This window comes from Heliconius melpomene, chromosome 7 (assembly GCF_056956725.1).
Source record: "Heliconius melpomene rosina isolate 202511_hmr_F chromosome 7, ASM5695672v1, whole genome shotgun sequence".
Taxonomy (NCBI): domain Eukaryota; kingdom Metazoa; phylum Arthropoda; class Insecta; order Lepidoptera; family Nymphalidae; genus Heliconius; species Heliconius melpomene.
In genome coordinates this window covers 5,370,771-5,388,983 of record NC_140395.1, presented here as the reverse complement: position 1 = coordinate 5,388,983, position 18,213 = coordinate 5,370,771, and the positions used below count along the sequence as shown (strand labels likewise).

Here is an 18,213-nt window from a genome sequence, read left to right as displayed (position 1 = left end):
TATTCACGCGATATTATATAAGATTACTTCGCATCCGTCTGTCCGTCAGTCGATTTGCATATACCTCTGGAAGTGGGAATAAAGTGCTCTAGAATATTTTTATTAAGTATTTTAGGGTCCAGTAGAAGAGTTGAAAAGGAGAAAGAAGTTGTAAAGATGTCGTACGCACAAGCGGGAGGGAAACGACAGAAGGTGAGGGAAGCTCGTGGTACGGACAATGTTGATTATTTTCAAGGTATTTTTTTTAATCTTTATATATTTTTCTTTTTTTTTTAAGAGAAGTCTAACGAAAAGGGGCGCATTTAGATATCTTCTAACATGTTTGGCGAAATTTAATACCGATCTTTGTATAATTAAACTGGAAATCTCATGTACTTCTTAGGCATATTAATTATTTTTGAGCAGGATTCGAACCAGGAGAATCTCAAGTGCATCGCTGGCATCGATTTAACATATAATGTAACAATCCTTGATTTATGTGTTAGAAGTCTATGGTTACGATGACCGTAATGAAGAAGTCAGGGGTGGACACATCAGTTTTTTTTGTTATTTGATGTGCCTAAACAGTAATAATTATAAACGAGATACTGCCGTGTCGTAATTGTATAAATTTATATGACGATTGTAGATTCACTTACTATTCGGGGAAATTATTATATTAAAAATGTAAATATTCCCACGCTCTGGTTTGAAAAAAGTGCAACGTTAATGCCCGCCATTTAATTTAGTACGTAATATTACTGAAATTGATAAAAGTAAAAAATACTCTGATGTACCTATAAATAGTTTTTCTTCAATTTTTTTTTAAATATCCTCGGATCCGGATTGCTGAATAGCATGTCAAACGTGGCTTCGCCCGCTTAAACTTATTGTTATATTATTGCTTACATAAATTGTAGCATACTTATGTGTTATTCTGGCGTATAAGCTATATTACTGTAAAGTTTTATGTAAAACCGTTCTGTAGTTTTTGCGTAATCATGAAAGTAACATGCATCCTCATAAACTTTCACTAAATACTTAATACATACATGAGAACTTCTAATATGGGCTAATGGAAATAACTAAGTTACTTTGGGAGCAGTGGGTTATAATATAAAAATGATTACCGTGATTTAATATAGCTTATAGCCATCTAGAATAAATGAACACCAAAAGATTTTTCATTTCGTACCAATAGTATCCGAGGGTCAACATAGCGTACGAACGTAAGTACCTATATATTTTATGTTACAGGCATAGAGAAAATAGATTACAACAATTTGGCAACTTCCACCGACGTACACAGCTTCCGCTTTTATAATTCTAGTGAAAGAGTGCATAATCGCAGTATGGAGGAATGGCTCAAGTTCAGTGTGTCGCTCACCGAGTTTAGGAGTAATGGTGTGTATGGCACATACCTACATAATGAGAAATTAATCGATTAATAAAAATAGTTCAAAGAACATATTATTTCTTTACTTTTCTTCTACTAAATAGATTTTGTTTTTTCATTACGCGGGCTCAAAGTTTGTTACTTGTGCCTTTATGTTTCATATTTGAAAATCATGCACCTTCTTCTAACACTATTCGTTTAAATGCGTAAATTTATTTAATGATAAATTAAATAGATATATACGATTAACCCTTAAAATATATGTCTCTCTTAATATACTATATCCTAATTCCAGGATCAGACAGCCAAGGCAGGCCGACGTTTAATCGATCCTGGGACGATCATTCTAATTCCTTAGATAATTATAAGCGCTCCATAAAATCATTTTATGATTTTTGCCACAAACTAGGAATTAAATACTGGACAGCGTTTGATACAGACTTAGTTCCACAGACGGAAAATTGGGAGGAAAATAAATCAAATTGGGACGAAATTGTTGATTTTATAAGTGAAAACTCGCAGAGATATCAAATAAAACTTTTGTGGCTGGCACCAGATCTACATTCACATCCTAGGTAAATATTAGTATTTTTTATATAATTTTAAAAATTTAAAAATTGTACACTTACAGGCAAACTCTAAAAATAAGTAAATAACTATTATAAGATTAATATAATTAAATTTAATTATAAGATTAATTAAATTTTTGTCTTTTAGTCATTTATTATCTCAAATTATTGTGTTTTTTTATATTATCCAGATATTCTACGGGAGCTTTCACAAGCAACGAAGCTTCAACATTCGTGCAAGCAGCGACACAAATTAAAAAATGCATTGAAATGTCACAACGCTTAAGTGCAGAGTGCTTTCTTCTTTGGCCATATAGAGAAGGCTACGAGGCGATCTTCCAAACTGATGTTGCCAGAGAAATAAAATTATTCGCCAAATTGCTAAAAATTACCGCCGAATACAAAGAAAGATTAAATTTCAAATGTCAATTATTAATAATGCCGTATTTTAGTAGTTTCGGTCGTCGTTACAGTAATTTTAGTTTAACATGGCAACCCCAAAATTGGGATGGTGATATTTTGTACAGATATATGTGGGATGTTACCAGTTGTTTGTATTTTTTGAAAAATCATAATTTAGATAAATATTACAGGGTGTGTACACCGCCTGGACATCACATGTATATGGCGTGTGTGTAAGTAACATTATTTCAAATAATTTTTATTACCTACAGTAAAATATTACATTGTTTCACTAGAAAAAAAAACTTTTTTAGAAATGTAGCCAACAACAAATATTGGAAATCGCTTCTTCCGCTACGATCTGATTTTTATACGTTTTATAAAAAAGTATTTTGGAAAGAATTATTTGAATATACTAAGCCGTTCCCTCGAATGGAGATTGAACCTGCAATTTTCACGTACAATCAAATACCATCCCACTAAGTCATCCCGTTATCGCAACACTAATAAATCCATATATTGCAGATATAATATGTTTGGTGGGATCACAATAACAAATAGATTTGATTGTTCCGACATTAAAACCGCCACCTTGATGGTGAAATGTATAGCTGACCAAGTAAGTTAGATGTCATCAATATATTTAAAAATTCAAAAAAATAATAATTAAAACAGCTTCACGCTGTATCCTGCACACAGCAGACTAGGCAGAGGGTACCTAGAGGGTAGAGTCTTAAGACACTCCATTCTCCACTTTCCGCCGAATTTTGGAGGCATTGGGTATTGAGTGGAGAAAAAGGGACCGTAGAGTTAAGATATTTCATACCCCACACTCCACCCAATTCCCGAGACATTTCCAATGTATAGTCCCGGAATTGACGTACCGTTTTGGTTGGGACGTGGACAAAACAACAAGGATTCTAATTCCACTATATATAAATTATATTTCCAGGGTGCAGCACCAATCGGCGGTATTAATTTAAGGATAATCCCTAAAAGAGATAGTGATTTGCGTGATTTATTCACGTCATACATTAGTTACATAGACGTATTTGCGAAGGGTCTGCGGGTCGCCTGCAATGTGGTCGCTGAGCAAGTATTTACTAAACATTTGCAGGTACTATATATTTTTTTGTATGTAATAAATATTTTTTTCTATCTATCTATGTAATTTGTAAAGAATCTTATAGGCCTGTCATGGTACAGGATCACAAGCGACTGTAAACGCGACAGATTGTGAGTTCGATTCCCGCTCGAAAGTGAAATGCTTAATATTTTAATGACTTCGCTCTGGTGTCAAGGCAAAGCGCGGTGTTGAATTCCGGTACTCAACAGGCAACTGCCTCTAGAATACCGCGGGAAATGGGGAACGGAGTATCCTTAGTATTCGATTCCCCATGCCTATCCTGCGGTGTGCGGGATACAGCATGTACAGCAAAACCGATTTTTATGATAGAAAAAATTGTAAAATGAACACATAGTCCCATTTGTTTTCTTACAGCAACGGTACGCTTCGTATAGTAGCGGGTTCGGATCTCGCGTTGTGAGCGGAGACGTCTCTATTGAGGAGTGCGAGGAGTTTTACAAGTATGTCACTTTAACATTTTAGAAATAAGAATAGCTTTTACATCACATCATCGACTTTGACGTCATATATAGAATGAAAATGTATGTTGAATACATGTATGAAAAAAATGTAGGTATGTTTCTAGAAAGTGTGGAGTACACAGTAGTTTCCACTGGTAGACCAAAAGAGGTGTTAAAATCTACCACCGGACGTAATTATAATATTATATTTATGTAATACTGTCTTTAAAATTTATACAACATAGAGGAATGCCTAGATATATACAGATTTAAATAGAAAAGTATAATTTTAAATATTTTTTTTGTTCTTACAGGAAAAGTCACGGTCACGAAGTAGCTTGTACAAAAGTGGAGCATTACAATATGGTGTTCCAACGCTATTTGGACACTTGTGAACATATTTAATTATATTGTTTTATTTAAAATAGAAAGAGTTAAGCAGTTAAGTAATTAGTCATATAACATTTCGTTGCCCACATTGTCTTGTTGGGCAAAGAAAATACAAGACTACAGTTACTTAAACAAAAAGAGAATAATAATTTTAATATATTTTTAATATACATTTAATCTACTATTAAATATTTTAAACTAAATAGACACACTAAGTTCTCTTTTATTTTTTTTTAACTTCACGCTGTATCCCGCACATAGCAGGGTAGGGAGAAAGCAGAGAATCTAGTGTTAAGACACTTCGTTTTCCACTTTTCACCGAAACCTGGAGGCGTCGCGTGTTGAGTGGCGGAACTCAACACCGTGCTTTGCCTGTTTTTCAGAGCAGGGAAATGACAATTATTTTATTTATATTTAAACTATAAAATTTTATTTGCCTTGATAATCTTTAACACTTTCCCATTATCAATTCAATAGATGATTATTAAACAATAAAACCTCGCATTATTAGTCTGTGATAATACCAGCCATAGACATTTCCTGTTTATTTTTTTAATTGATAAAATTATGGTATTTTTATATTTGTTAAGTTTTATGTATGATTTAAAGACATGTTTGAAATATACTTGGAATTAGTTGTTTTCTATGACACTCAAAATAATTAAATAATAATGTGAAAATATTAATTTCGATAATTTTAATTTCTATAATAAACTTAGTTATCTATAATTATTAAAAAAATATTGTTAAATTATAATCATTTTCAAATTTTAAAAGAAAAACTACTATTTTTAGTGCAAAATAAATAAAAGACACCATACTTTTATAATTCACTTTATTCATACGTTTTGTAGTTTTTTTTGTATATTTTTATATATTCACAACGTTTACATTTACAAACACTGGTTGTGCTAAATTACAAGTATCAATACAAGTCAAGATTTTATATATATAATATAAATTATACTTCATTCTCTAGGAACGTACAATTTTATTTAAGCGTCACATTCTGTCACAGATAAGAAAAACATAAATAAAGCCACCAATATTAAATATATAAATAAAACAGCCTTTTTCGTATTATGCTAAAGAAGAAAATTGCATAGATTAAAAAAATCTAAGTAGGATAACGATTATTTTTTATTTAGATTTGTGACAAAATATTGTTTGAATATAAATGGCATTTTTTTATAATTCTCTTGTAAAGAATATACTACAGTGAAGTTTATTTATTTTTTCTTTTGAATTTTTTATATTTTACCAACATTTACTCTTACATCTATATTATAATGTTAGAAATAAATAAAAATTAAACGCTTAACACTTTATCGAAGAATTGAGAAATTATTCTTAATTTTATAGCGAAACGATTTTTTCTAATAAATAATAGTAAGTAATCAAGTAATTAAGTGTAAAAAACTATTTCTAAACTAAAATTGTAAACTTAAAATAACATCTTAAACTAAAAAAAGAATAAAAGCCAATATTCTTATATACAGAAAGATCCTAATTTATTCAACCAAGTTAAAATTTGGCATAATAATAAATTCTTTAATACTGGGAATAAAAAAAAAGAAAACAAAACACTGAAATAACCAAAATGGCAGCTCATGTCGGAATGACGTAGGTACACTATTGCTAGGTATTTTGGAACACATTTGTATAATTTCGTCAAAAAGCACCATGGTTTTCTATTTATTATATTTATTTTACATGGAAGCTGGTTTTTTGGAAAAATAGTTTATAAAAAGGCTTTTTTAAAAATATTCATAGTATACAGTGCATTATACATAATTTCCAACAAAACATATAATACGTATTGTACAGTAATGATTTTAATTACGTGATAATGAGATATAAGCAAATATTTGTGTTTTTAGCTATACAATTTTTTTTTTTTAAACATTTCATTAATTTTAAGTGTGAAAGGTATGAGTATGAGCCTTATATTTTATTAAGTAATAAACTCACGACATCAATATGTATATAAAAGCATTGTGTATAATAAACAAATACCACATTAAGAGAAATTAAATTAGATTTCATATTTTTATTTTCTCGAAAAACTTTTTTAAAATAAAAATACAATATTTTATATGCTGCATGAAAATGAGATTTAATATACTCGCGTAATAAAGCTCATTTGGTGCAACAATGACGTATTTGCACTTAGTTAATTACTGCAAGAGAAAGAGAATCAAGGTTTGTTAATAGTATTTCCGCATATAATGACATGTTAAACTTGCTTTTTAATAAGAAAGAGCAATTACGTCATTGTTGCACGAAACGATCGATTTATGTAGCGACATATAAAAATATATATTGTGCATAATTTGTGTTCTAAACTACATACAACTGTATAAGAAAAAATGTTTGTGTCATAATGAGGATTGTTTTATTTTATTACCATTTTGTAAAAAGACATAAATATCCTTACTCTTAATTTGGGGCTCACAGTTTTGCATCAAGCAATTAAATAATCTTATTATACTTAATATTATATAAGTATAAGTAATTTGAAATTTCAAAAAATTGTAATATATATAATATACGCTTCATATTTAAATTGCTATGGACGTATTGAATATTGCTCTACAATTAATAAAAAAAAAATACTCCAAAACTGGTAAAATGTGACAATTTATTGGAAATATTTAATATATTATAACATTAACTTTTATTAATATGTTCATTATTGTTTGCATGAAGAAAAAATATATACATTTTCAGTAAAAAACATACATATTACAATATTGAAAGATTCATGTATAATAGAATAACAAAAAAAGTTCTGGCTGAATAAATTTTGATCATTGTAGCTTATATGGAAGAAAAAGACATGACATGGCGCCATTTTAATTGACATTTTATTTTTATTTAGTAAGGTTTTAATTGTTTGTGCTACGAAAATAGGAACAATAATTTCTTTGGCAGTCCATTCAATAATTTCCTTTTTTATTGCAATAATTAATTATCGAGATCTCGATTTTCGCCCAAAATATATTTTTTAAATTAGTAAGTACTGTCATCAATAAGTTATAAAATTTTAATTAACTAAAATTTGACTAGATTTTAAAATTAAACAATTATTTTTTATACAAACCCATAAGTAAGTATAACATTTATATAATTATGTTAGTTAAGTTTATTATGAATACATTATTTGTTTTGGTTAATCTTTATCTATAATATTAAACACATCCATAGCATTTGTAAGAACATTCAAAGAACAGAATTTTACATACCAATTATTTAGTAGGAAAAATATACACTTTTTAAAAATTATTTTCAGTGAAAAAAAAAGATTACCGAAAAAATATCAACAGGCGTCTCTGAGGAAGTATGCTTTTTTTTTAAGTTTAGATATTCCTAATATTAATAACAACTCATATAAGGTTTACACACATTTATACATACAGTTTTTATATATACATAGTGTATATTACATTAGTATAATGCATTGTTTGGTTAATTTTAGTATATGACGAATTTTTTAATGTATAGTTTAGTTTAAGTAGTAATAAGTATACAGCCAAATCGTAAACGCTCTACGTACATTTCAGTCTATTTCCGCGAATATTTAAAAGATATTAGCGAAATGTTATTTAATAATTTGTATATCAAAATTTAAACAGAAATGTATGACAAATAAATAATATAAATACTTTTTTTTTTTTGTTTCTCGCTGTATCCCGCATATAGCAGGTTAGGCGGAGGGAGCTTCTTTACTTTTCCATTTCATTGTTACTTTTCGTCAAAATTAATTGATTGAAAATAAGTAGCTTAAATCAATGTCGCAAGTTACCTTATCAAAGCGGGAAAATGGAAATAAAATTTTGTAAAAAAATATAAAATAAAATTTCGCTAATATCTACTACCAAAATGTATAAACAATGTTGCCACTTTCCAAATGGTCCATGGCAACACTGATTATTAAAATAAATTCATGAACCACAACATATTATATATGTTATTGCATACATATATAAAAAAATCTGACATAGTAACTAATAAACAATGGCAATACATTACTCGTCGTCTGATGGTTCAGTGCCGAAGTAGCGATCACCAAAGTTCCCTATTCCTGGTAGAACGTAGAATTTCTCATTGATTTCTGGATCAAGAGCTGATGTTATGATTTTTACCTAAAAGAACGAATAAAATAGATAATCCAATTGAATCTGAGTTCAGATTAGTGTAATGTTATGAAAGAGATATTTATTTATTTACTTTATTTTTTAGGAAAACTTATAAAACACAAAAAAGAAACATAATTGAATTTCCACATGAGCGCGATGTGGTGCTCGCTATATCTGTCTCGCAAGCACGCACACTACTTGTGTCACCGTCTCTCTCTCACCTTGGGGAAGGCGTACGCGATGGAGTGCACGCCAATCTCTGCCATGAGAAGCGACACGAGCGCGATGTGGTGCTCGGGCACGTCGTGGTCGAGCAGCACGCGGATGGCCATGATGGCGGCGGCGCCGGTGGCGACGGTGGCGTCCATGAGGACCACGCGGTAGTCCTTTATGTCCTTTGGTAGACGGAGGTAGTAGAGCTGTGGGGGAGAAATACTATACAATATACTTTATTGCACACAAAAATATATATAGATTACATAGAAAAAAAGAAATAATAAAGACAAAAAGACGGCCTTAGAGCTTAATGATATTTCTTTCAGGCAACGGCAAGTTGATTTTATTTAGTGAAGCGTTATCGCGGCGTCGAGAAACTCAACGCCGCGATAATTGGCGTTTTCAATTAGACGCTGTGTCCCTGTTAAAGTAACATAAAAATGTTTGGAACATATGAAAATTACATGAAAAAAATAGACTTTATCAAGTACTTTCGAACCAATAGGAATATAAAACGACATAAATACTATGAATAATACCTCCTTCGTTTTGTTAAGTTTACATAAAATAATTATATATATTTATTTCGTAAGTTGCATAATAAATTATAATTTAGGTAAAACAATAAAGTAAGTAAAGATAAAGAACAAGGTAACCTTACCTCAGGCTCATCAGTCTGTTGGTTGGTCTGTATAAGTATTTTACCTATACGTATATCCTTACACACATCGCACACCGCCTGCTCCATTGTCTCACCAGCTCTTAATATGGATACACCACAGATCTTCTCTACGTCGCATTTACGGCCTAAATTAGACAAGAAAAAATTAATCATGATTTATTCAGCATAGAAAAGAATAGTCAATTTGTCTCTCTTTAATTTGTCTGTCTTTATTAATTACACAAGAAGCTTTCTTTTCTTAGCAAAACACTAACCAAATTGAAAGGCAAAACTTTTAACCAGTTATTATCTAGTCAAGTAAACAAAATATTTATTCCCATATAATAAAGATGAATAAACAAAATTGAACCCACAACCTACCGCCATACGAGAATCCCTGCGGCGTATCAACCATATGCAATGAATACGGCATCAGAGACAATGCAAACTCTATAACGAGGCGCATCAAACGCTTCGAGTAGAAAATGAATTCATCCCGAGGCGTGTCCTTGTTACGTATGAATGTGTGGAGACCTTGAACCTGAAATGATAAATATAAGTTTTCTAAAAAATATCATAGTAACACTAGCTTTCCACATTATTTCAGCCTATCCTGCTATATGCGGGATACGGCATGAAGCTTCATGTTGTATCCCGCTCATATCAGGGTAAACAGGGAACCTACGAAACTAGTGTAAAGATGTTCCATTCTTATTAAGACGCTTCCGTTCCCATTGCGTGTTGAGTATAGGAACTGAACGCCGCGCTTGGAGTGAGGAAAATCAAAATATTAAATATTTCATTTCTCCGAATGGCAATCGAACCCACTTCCGTCATTTCAACGAAAATATAATAATTTTGTTTTATTTTATAATTATTTGAAATTTATTTAAATTAAAATTTACCAAAAAAAAAGGAATATATCTTACTTTTAAATATTGGAATAATTTACCTGTGGAGTATCTTTAAGTACATACAAGGAGTCCGGTAACGGCTGCCCAATGTGTGCTACAGCTAACTTCTCTCGCACTTTGAAACCACGCTGTATAAAGAAAACAACTGGCTGTATTGAATTTTATGTTTTAAATTAATTATCTTAAGTGACAGTATTATATTTGTGACTCAATAACGACTATCGTTCTTTACGTAACGCTTAGAGATAAAAGGAGAGGAAGGCACCAACGGCTATATAAATAAAAAAGTTACTTTTTATTAAATTTCTTTGCTTTTACTAACCAGCTGCAACTGCTTATGCACATGCTGCACAATCAGCGAAATAGCAACATGGTTTTCACCACCTCTCGGCACTATGATGTCTGCGTGCGCCATACTAGGCGCTATGTAGCTTTGGTAGGCGGGCTTGACGTGGTGCAAATATTGTTTAAGAACACCCTCTAGGTCGCGGCCGCGTTGGACTATGTCCCTGGAAAATTGTGAATAATATTAGTTATAATATTAACCATGCCGTAATTGTAAGAAAAGTCTTAAATTGCTTGAAAACATATTTGATTAAAAATCGCCTTTAAATCAACTTGTCATGTTTACAATCACACGCTTGTGCCCCTTCGCCACGACTGGTGTTCATTATTATGTTATATTTTTTAAAAGACAACTTTATAAGTATTAGTTTTCTATGATCATTTATTTTATTTACAGACGTTTTTATCTTTTCTTTATTGTATTATTTATTTTTTACGAAACATAAACAATTATGTTTCATATTATATCTTTAGTATAATAATAAAATCTTATCAGATAATGATCAAATCAGGATTGCTAGTCAATGATCAAAGATAGCATTTCATTCTTAAATACAAGCAAGCGTATAGACAAAATCAATTTAAAAATAAGTTCTATTTATAAAATAAATGTGAAAATTTTGGCGGAATTCAAAACAGACAGTTGTAATTGGGATTATGGCATTTAAAAAAAGTTAGTTCAGTTTTATAATAATTATTAACAATAATATAAACACGAGTTTAAAAGACAATAACAAAATTGTCAATAAATAATTATAATCATTATCAAGAGACAGTTGTGACATGCACCTACTTGATGGTTATGAATGAAATCATTTTAATGCATAATTTTAAGGAATATATTATTTAAATATTACAAACGAGGCCGACGTGGCCCGGTGGCTCAAAGATGTAACTGTAAAGGCTGTGAGTTCGATTCCCACTCGGGGGAATGAAATATTTAATATTTTATTATTTATTGATATTCTCATATCTTCGATTTGTTAATAAAGCAAAGCGCGGCGTTGAGATACGCCACTCAAACACGCAATGCCTCAAAAATTCAGCGGGAAGTGGGGAACGGCGTTCGGTTCCCTCTGCCTAACTTGCTTTTTGCGGGATATAGCGTGAGGCTGAATGAAACATATAATAAAACAAACCTTCTTAGTCGTCTAGCGAGGCGAATATCAGCGTCTGTGTCAACAAACACTTTCATGTCCAGCATTTTCAGAACATCCGCGTTGTAGAACGCTAAGATACCTTCGAATATTATTACATTTGCCCCGTACATTGTTTTCTGTTAAAAAAGGGAAGGAAAATTAGTTAGAAATTATTTTTTTTAGGTTCACACTGTATCCCACAAAGCAGAGTGGGCAGAGGGAAACTAGGAAACTAGTGTTAAGATACTGTGTTCCGCATTAAGATACTCCCGTTCCCCACCTTCCACGGAATTCTTGAGGCATGGAGTGTAAATTGGCGGAACTCAACGCCGCGTTTTGGTTAGACACCAGAGCGAAGAAATGAAAATATTAAATATTTCAATTCCTCGAGTGGGAATCGAACCCACAACCTTTCGTCTTTCCAGACACACGCTTGTGCTTCTGCAAGAAAAAAATGAAAAAAAAAAGAAAAAAAATCACTAACCGTACGGTTCTCCCTTGAATGTGTAACATAATTATAAATGGGCACTTCTACTTTCTTTCCCTCTTTGAGACGCTGCAATACAGTAATCAGGAGCTCAATATCGAACGCATCCGGATGATCGAAGTTGTATTCGTTGCGCATAGCCGCTTGGTGCTGTTTTTCATTAAGCACCTGTTGAAATTGTTATTTAATTTAATTAATTTATTAGTTAACATAAAAACAAAGTATTTAATGTATTTTATTTTTACTTTTTAGAAAGGTTGTCAAAGATATTTGCTAAGTTTTTTTTATTTATGTACACCCAAATATCATTATGAGTTTCTTCTTGAAAAAAAAAGAATAATTAAATAATCTAGAATACAAAATAATTAATATGAAGACCTTACTTTATAAAACGAGTCCATACTGACGATGGTAACCCACGGTATGTTAAGAGATTCTATAATTTTGGTAGCCACTGTTGTCTTTCCTGAAGCACTCGCTCCACCGACACCTGAAAAATAACTTTATTTAAATATTACACCACATCTATGTATATACAGTTAAAAAAATATTGTATTTCGACGGCCCCTAGGTAAAGTATCGAAAGTGAAAAATTGAAAATGTCTTTTATTGCTGTTTTTGACAAGAGTAGTTTTTGATTACATACAAATTTAATAAACACATAAATAACTTTTTTTTATTTAAAAAAAAACATTAAAATGACAACTGACTTCTGTAAAAGAAGGCATTCGACTGTATTTTTTTATGTTTGGCCACATGCTAGTGTATATTTTTTTTATTGGCATGTGATAATTGTAAATTGAGGTACCATCGAGGGAAAGATAATTTTCGTGGCTTCAAGCATTCAAAAGAAAATTTAGTGGGAAGGCACTCCGTTCTCCATCTTCCATCTAATTTTACGTTGTGTGTATACGTTAATTGGCAAAATTTAATATCATTAAATATCAATCATTCCCTGTACATTTCCATTACTTTGTATTGTCTATGTAAATATACAATTAATTCTATAATCTTTATTACCAACATTATTTATAAGTAGGTATTAATTAGAAATTGCTAATATAAGTGATATCATGCGATAACTGTTTTGTTTACACATTCAGTTACGTTACATAATTAGGTGAGACATGCATGTAAATTACTTATACCAATTGAGCAAGTTAAGAAATGACAAGTATTTAATGTCGATTTACATTTTGTCTCGCATATGGCAGGAGGCAGACATAATAAGAAAAGATTGATGAAAACAATGACGGGCTTATATATTTATTTCTTTTTTCCACGTTCGAAAAACAATACACGACGTTGTATTTCAATACGTATCGTGAGACCTATCGTGTGGCAAAACAGAGTGTCGTAACATTATGTTGTCTGTCCTTACCTCGCTTAATGAAAAGAGAAAATCGATTAAGAGCGAATCGGACTCGCCTACAGAGGGTTCCGTACCTATTACAGGATGGTAGGACAACGTAGATCAACTTATGTTTTTGGACTTATGCATTCATTTTGAATGAAGTGAACTAGAAATATAAGTTTGTTGCAATATTTTTTTACTATGAAATATCTACGAATTTTAACTGACAGAAAAGTGTGCAAAACTTCAGAACAGCCACGACTCGTCTCCCGTACTGTACCAAAAATCGACAACTTACCAATAAGAAAAGGTTCAACTTCCTGCCCGCCGGTACAATTGTACCACGGCGGCCTCCCCGCCGTGTAAATGGTCCGCCTGTCCGCATGTAATATACTCTCTGCTGTCGTCCTCTTGTTTGATTGAGACATGGACGCTGTACGGACGCGACGGGCTCGAGGCGATTTGAGAATGTTTGAACCTGAGTTAATTATAATTATATTATTTATAATTATGTATTTGATTAGATAAATAAACATAACAATATAAAGACAACTAATTGGTTGTGGTTTCAATTCTCACATGAAATATTTAATAATTTCATTTACTCGCTGCACGTCGTTGCGCTCCGCCACTCAACACGTAATGACTCGAAAATTCAGGCAGACTTCGCTTATAGCAGGGCAGGCAGAGGGAACCTAATGTAAAGGCACTCCGTTCCTCACTTTTTGCCTGATTTTGAAGACATTGCACGTTGAGTAGTGGAAATCACCGAGGAAACAATAACAATTAATTCCCCCGAGTGGGCATCGAACCACAACCGTCGCGTTTACAATCAGACTGTACCACTACTCTAGGAAGGCCTATGTAAGATATGTTAACATCAAATAAAAATAAATATAGAATTACATTTGCTTTATTAAACAAATTAACATTAATCTTTATTACTTTTTTAACCCTTACCCGTGGAAGGCGGTCGGTACGGCCTAACGTTAGGCACGGTGGTGGGCGAGGCCGGCGCGCGCGAGTAGTCATCATCGTCTATGAACACTGGTTCGTTGATTTCTAGCGCAAGTTCTGTGTCACTGTAATTATAAAAGTATAAACGAAAAGTTATATTAGTTCTTATAATAGCACAAGCAAGGAACTTAGTGTTAAGGCACTTCCGCCGAATTCTCGAGGCATTGCTTGTTGAGTGGCGGAGCACAACGCCGCCTTTGCCTTGTTACCAGAGCGAGGAAATAAAAATATTAAATATTTCATTTCCTTAAGTGGGATCGTACCTACAATCGTCGCCTTTAGTCATACTTTTGTTTATATTCTTATATCTATTTAAGTTAAAATAGAGTTAGCAGTCAATGCATTCCTTATTTGCAGCAAAAAAGAGATATTTATTGCAGCATATAAAACAGCAGAAAATCAAAGTTAATGCAGTGTTAAATAATAAAGATGTATGTTTATCTTATGCCTATGTACAATTTGTTCTTAAAATAAATTCAATAACAGTATTGATTGTTTTCTAAAAAAAAAAAGAAAAAATAGTTATTTTAAACAATATTTAAATGAATAAGTAAAAAAGTTGATCTGCTTGGTGATTCTATTAGTGACTTTTAAATGTTTATACAAGGTTTCACTCGCAATTTAAAGTAATAAGACTATTTGCCAAGGTTAATGCTATTAAGATGGACATTCAGAATAATTAAAAGATATAAATAATGTATTCAGAACTTTAGATTTATACATTTATAATAAACGAGTTTCATAATTAATTTAATATTAAGCTTTAAAAGAAAAAAAAATCATTATAATTATTTTGAATTTATTTAGATAGTACCTATTTTTTAAATTTAAATATCACTTCAAGAAAGGTTTTATCTAAGCCGAAAAGTTTGTTAGAACACTAATCTCAAGAGCTTAGTTCTAATTGAGAAATTCTTTTTTGAATGTTGGATAGTCCACTTTTCTAGTAAGAGTAAACTATAGGCTGTTTTCGATAACCTTAAAAATTTTCACAGTCACTTAGAAAATGTGATGACACATAGCATACCAATTCATAGCTATTTCCACAACAGGGTCAAAGCCACAGACAGGTAGGTAATCTCTGCTAGTTTAAAATATTTTTGTTTAATTCTTGGAAAAAATATTGTATTACAAGGAAGTTAGGGTACTTCTATGTGGGAAAAAGCATGCACTGTAAGGATAATAATAATAGTAATATCTCATTAATTTATTACTAAGAACAAAACAAAGCTGACCTCCCACACTGTTTCTTAAAATAGCTTTCTTTATATGCAACCTTTGAAATGTTGTAAGTAATGTTTTCTTGGGAAATTTATAATAATCAATATAAGAGGTGTATGCATTATGTAGCACAGCAGCTGACTTTTAAACCGAGGGTTATATGGTTGATATTGTTTTTCCACTTCCAATTAATTTCATTTCCTTAGTCTGGTAAGCATTGTATTGTTTGGACACTAAACACTCAAAACGAAAATAATATCATAAGCAAGTGTAGACAAAAAAAAAACATAATAAATCAAATTATTTGACATGTCCTATTTTTGAGCATTTCTAATTAACATGTGATTATTTATCTGTGATAGCAAAAGAGTATTTAAAAATAATAATGATACAGACAGACAGCAAAATGAGTCATAAAACAAAATTAAGGTCAGCATTACTGTATACTAGAGACAAGGTTCTTAATAATTGTTTAATTTTTAGACTTGTATTAAATTGTGTCAAGGGCATTGTTTAATTTTTTTTATACATATATTATAATAGTTATTCTCCAAGCCAAGCTTCAATTGTTAAATTACTGTTTAAATTATGATATTTGAACTATTATTGTAGCATAATTTTTTTCTGTTTAGGGTAGTGTTAGGACTCACTATTCCATACTGTACATAATTTTTTTGGTCAGTAAATATTATGTAGCAGAACCCAACACAGCAATTTTTTTACCAGAGCAGCGAAAGTAAATTAAAATGATTGGGGATTGAAATGTATTGACTCAGAGTTGTTCCACTGTATTATTGCAGCCTAATTTGATGGATAATTATAATATATAATACAAATATTACTTGATGTCTTAGGTAGTTGGAAAATTACTTTATATGCAATACAACAATAAAATATAAAAATTAGGGATAAAACATTTTTGACTTAATTTCACTGCAATATCAACAAATGTATTTTATTTATAATATTATCTTTTTGCCGCAAGTGTGTAGATAGGCCTAAGTGCTGATAATATATTATCTTATTTCATACATACATATGCATGTTTGTGTTTATATCATTTGTTTACAAGTTTTTCAATGGCAATAAATGACTTTTTCTATTTAAAGGTTATGTGTCACTTAAAATATTTAATTGTGATCAACAAAACATACTTACATGCAATAAAATCAATATATAAACCAATATAAAAAACCTTTACAATCACGACCACAATGTAAGATATAATTATACAAATGCCTTACGCATGGGCGAAGATTATAGAAGTTTCATCCATATTTCCAATTTCTTTTTCATGTATATTAGAATAACTTAGACGATAACCGGATCCGAGCACGTGTCTTTTTTACGGTGCGATCGTATAACGTAAAATAAGATGCCAATGTACTACATGAAAGTCTAAAAATAAACCGCAATGTGTATATGCAGAGGTTATGGCTCTAGTCAGCAGAGCTGAATTAAAGCACGCACGGCAATGTTGTTTTACATCACTAAATCACAGCACGTGAAATGATAGCGTAACAGCTCCCGTGACTACGCTTAAAACTAGCCTTTTCAAGCAAAAAATTTGTTGACACGAGACAGCTGTGCAAACAAACAATAATTAAGGTTAGCACACACGATTTACCTATCCGAGCTAGCCGAACTGGGTGTTTCGAACTTGTTCAGTTTTCCAGCCATCACTGGTCGCCACAAAAATATGTATTTTTTTATTTAAAATACAATAAACTTAGTTAAGTTTGAGATAGACACACGCAAATAGTGATTTTGACGAGTGACATTCACTGTTTAAAAACTGCGTCACACGTACGCAGAGTCTGCTGCATCATTGACGTCATAATTTTTATTTTTATAGATTTTATTTTTACACCAAATTTATGAATAATAATATTTTATTAAATTTATTTTAAGCTACGATCTATTAAAGTTATTTAAAGGCGTATTATAATTAGTATTTCAAAAGAAATAGGCCTCATTTCTGAACGCTTACATAAATTGCGTTCCGTTGCACAGGTTAAAAATCAGTAATAAACAAAAATGTTTTATTATAATAGAAACAATAATAGTAATAGGTTTTGCCAATAAATACATTTTTGTAAAACTAAAGTGATGTACAGAAATTCTTGTACATTAACTAAGCTACGTATTATCCAAAAATCTTTTTCTTTTACACGCTGTTCACAACGGAACAATTTAAGCAATCTGTGTTACTTTGTCAATTTTGGCGGCAGTTTTTGTATTTAGATATGAAGTAAGTAAAAATATTTTGGACTTATGATTATGTTTTATATTTCAAATAATACTGAGAAATGCAAGGAAAATATTCTTTATTCAAATAGACTTTTTGAAACACTTTTGAATTGTCAAATAAACATAAAGCTAACTTTTCGAGAGATT

General features: G+C 31.2%; 2 protein-coding genes across 4 annotated transcripts; one reads left to right on the top strand and one right to left on the bottom strand.

Annotated features, from left to right (window-relative positions):
• Window positions 1-36: 36 nt before the first annotated feature.
• Window positions 37-6,708, top strand: LOC146537461 (uncharacterized). The gene is made up of 8 exons (XM_085188901.1): window positions 37-235; window positions 1,237-1,383; window positions 1,671-1,950; window positions 2,136-2,579; window positions 2,872-2,965; window positions 3,299-3,463; window positions 3,848-3,933; window positions 4,248-6,708. The coding sequence occupies exons 1-8, from the start codon at window positions 157-159 to the stop codon at window positions 4,336-4,338; spliced, it is 1,386 nt and encodes a 461-aa protein (XP_085045027.1). The 5' UTR covers window positions 37-156; the 3' UTR covers window positions 4,339-6,708.
• On the bottom strand, window positions 5,142-17,613 carry l(2)k01209 (uridine-cytidine kinase-like lethal (2) k01209). Of its 3 annotated transcripts, none has more exons than XM_085188898.1 (12): window positions 17,444-17,613; window positions 14,539-14,660; window positions 13,877-14,056; window positions 12,608-12,714; window positions 12,222-12,392; window positions 11,738-11,874; window positions 10,576-10,762; window positions 10,292-10,381; window positions 9,721-9,880; window positions 9,340-9,485; window positions 8,684-8,881; window positions 5,142-8,468 (listed from the first exon to the last, which is right to left on the bottom strand). In XM_085188898.1, the coding sequence occupies exons 1-12, from the start codon at window positions 17,494-17,496 to the stop codon at window positions 8,352-8,354; spliced, it is 1,668 nt and encodes a 555-aa protein (XP_085045024.1). In that variant the 5' UTR covers window positions 17,497-17,613; the 3' UTR covers window positions 5,142-8,351. The 3 variants fall into 3 exon arrangements, with proteins under 3 accessions (XP_085045024.1, XP_085045025.1, XP_085045026.1); XM_085188899.1 differs by lacking the exon at window positions 17,444-17,613 and adding an exon at window positions 17,061-17,359; XM_085188900.1 differs by lacking the exons at window positions 14,539-14,660; window positions 17,444-17,613 and adding an exon at window positions 14,158-14,282.
• Between the last annotated feature and the right edge of the window lie 600 nt (window positions 17,614-18,213).

Excerpts from the sequence above, each read along its gene's own strand:
- LOC146537461 (XM_085188901.1), top strand. The coding sequence starts at position 157 with ATGTCGTACGCACAAGCGGGAGGGAAACGACAGAAGGTGAGGGAAGCT. Across the intron at positions 2,580-2,871 it reads CACATGTATATGGCGTGTGT|ATATAATATGTTTGGTGGGA; the intron begins GTAAGTAACATT and ends CATATATTGCAG. Across the intron at positions 2,966-3,298 it reads TGAAATGTATAGCTGACCAA|GGTGCAGCACCAATCGGCGG; the intron begins GTAAGTTAGATG and ends TTATATTTCCAG.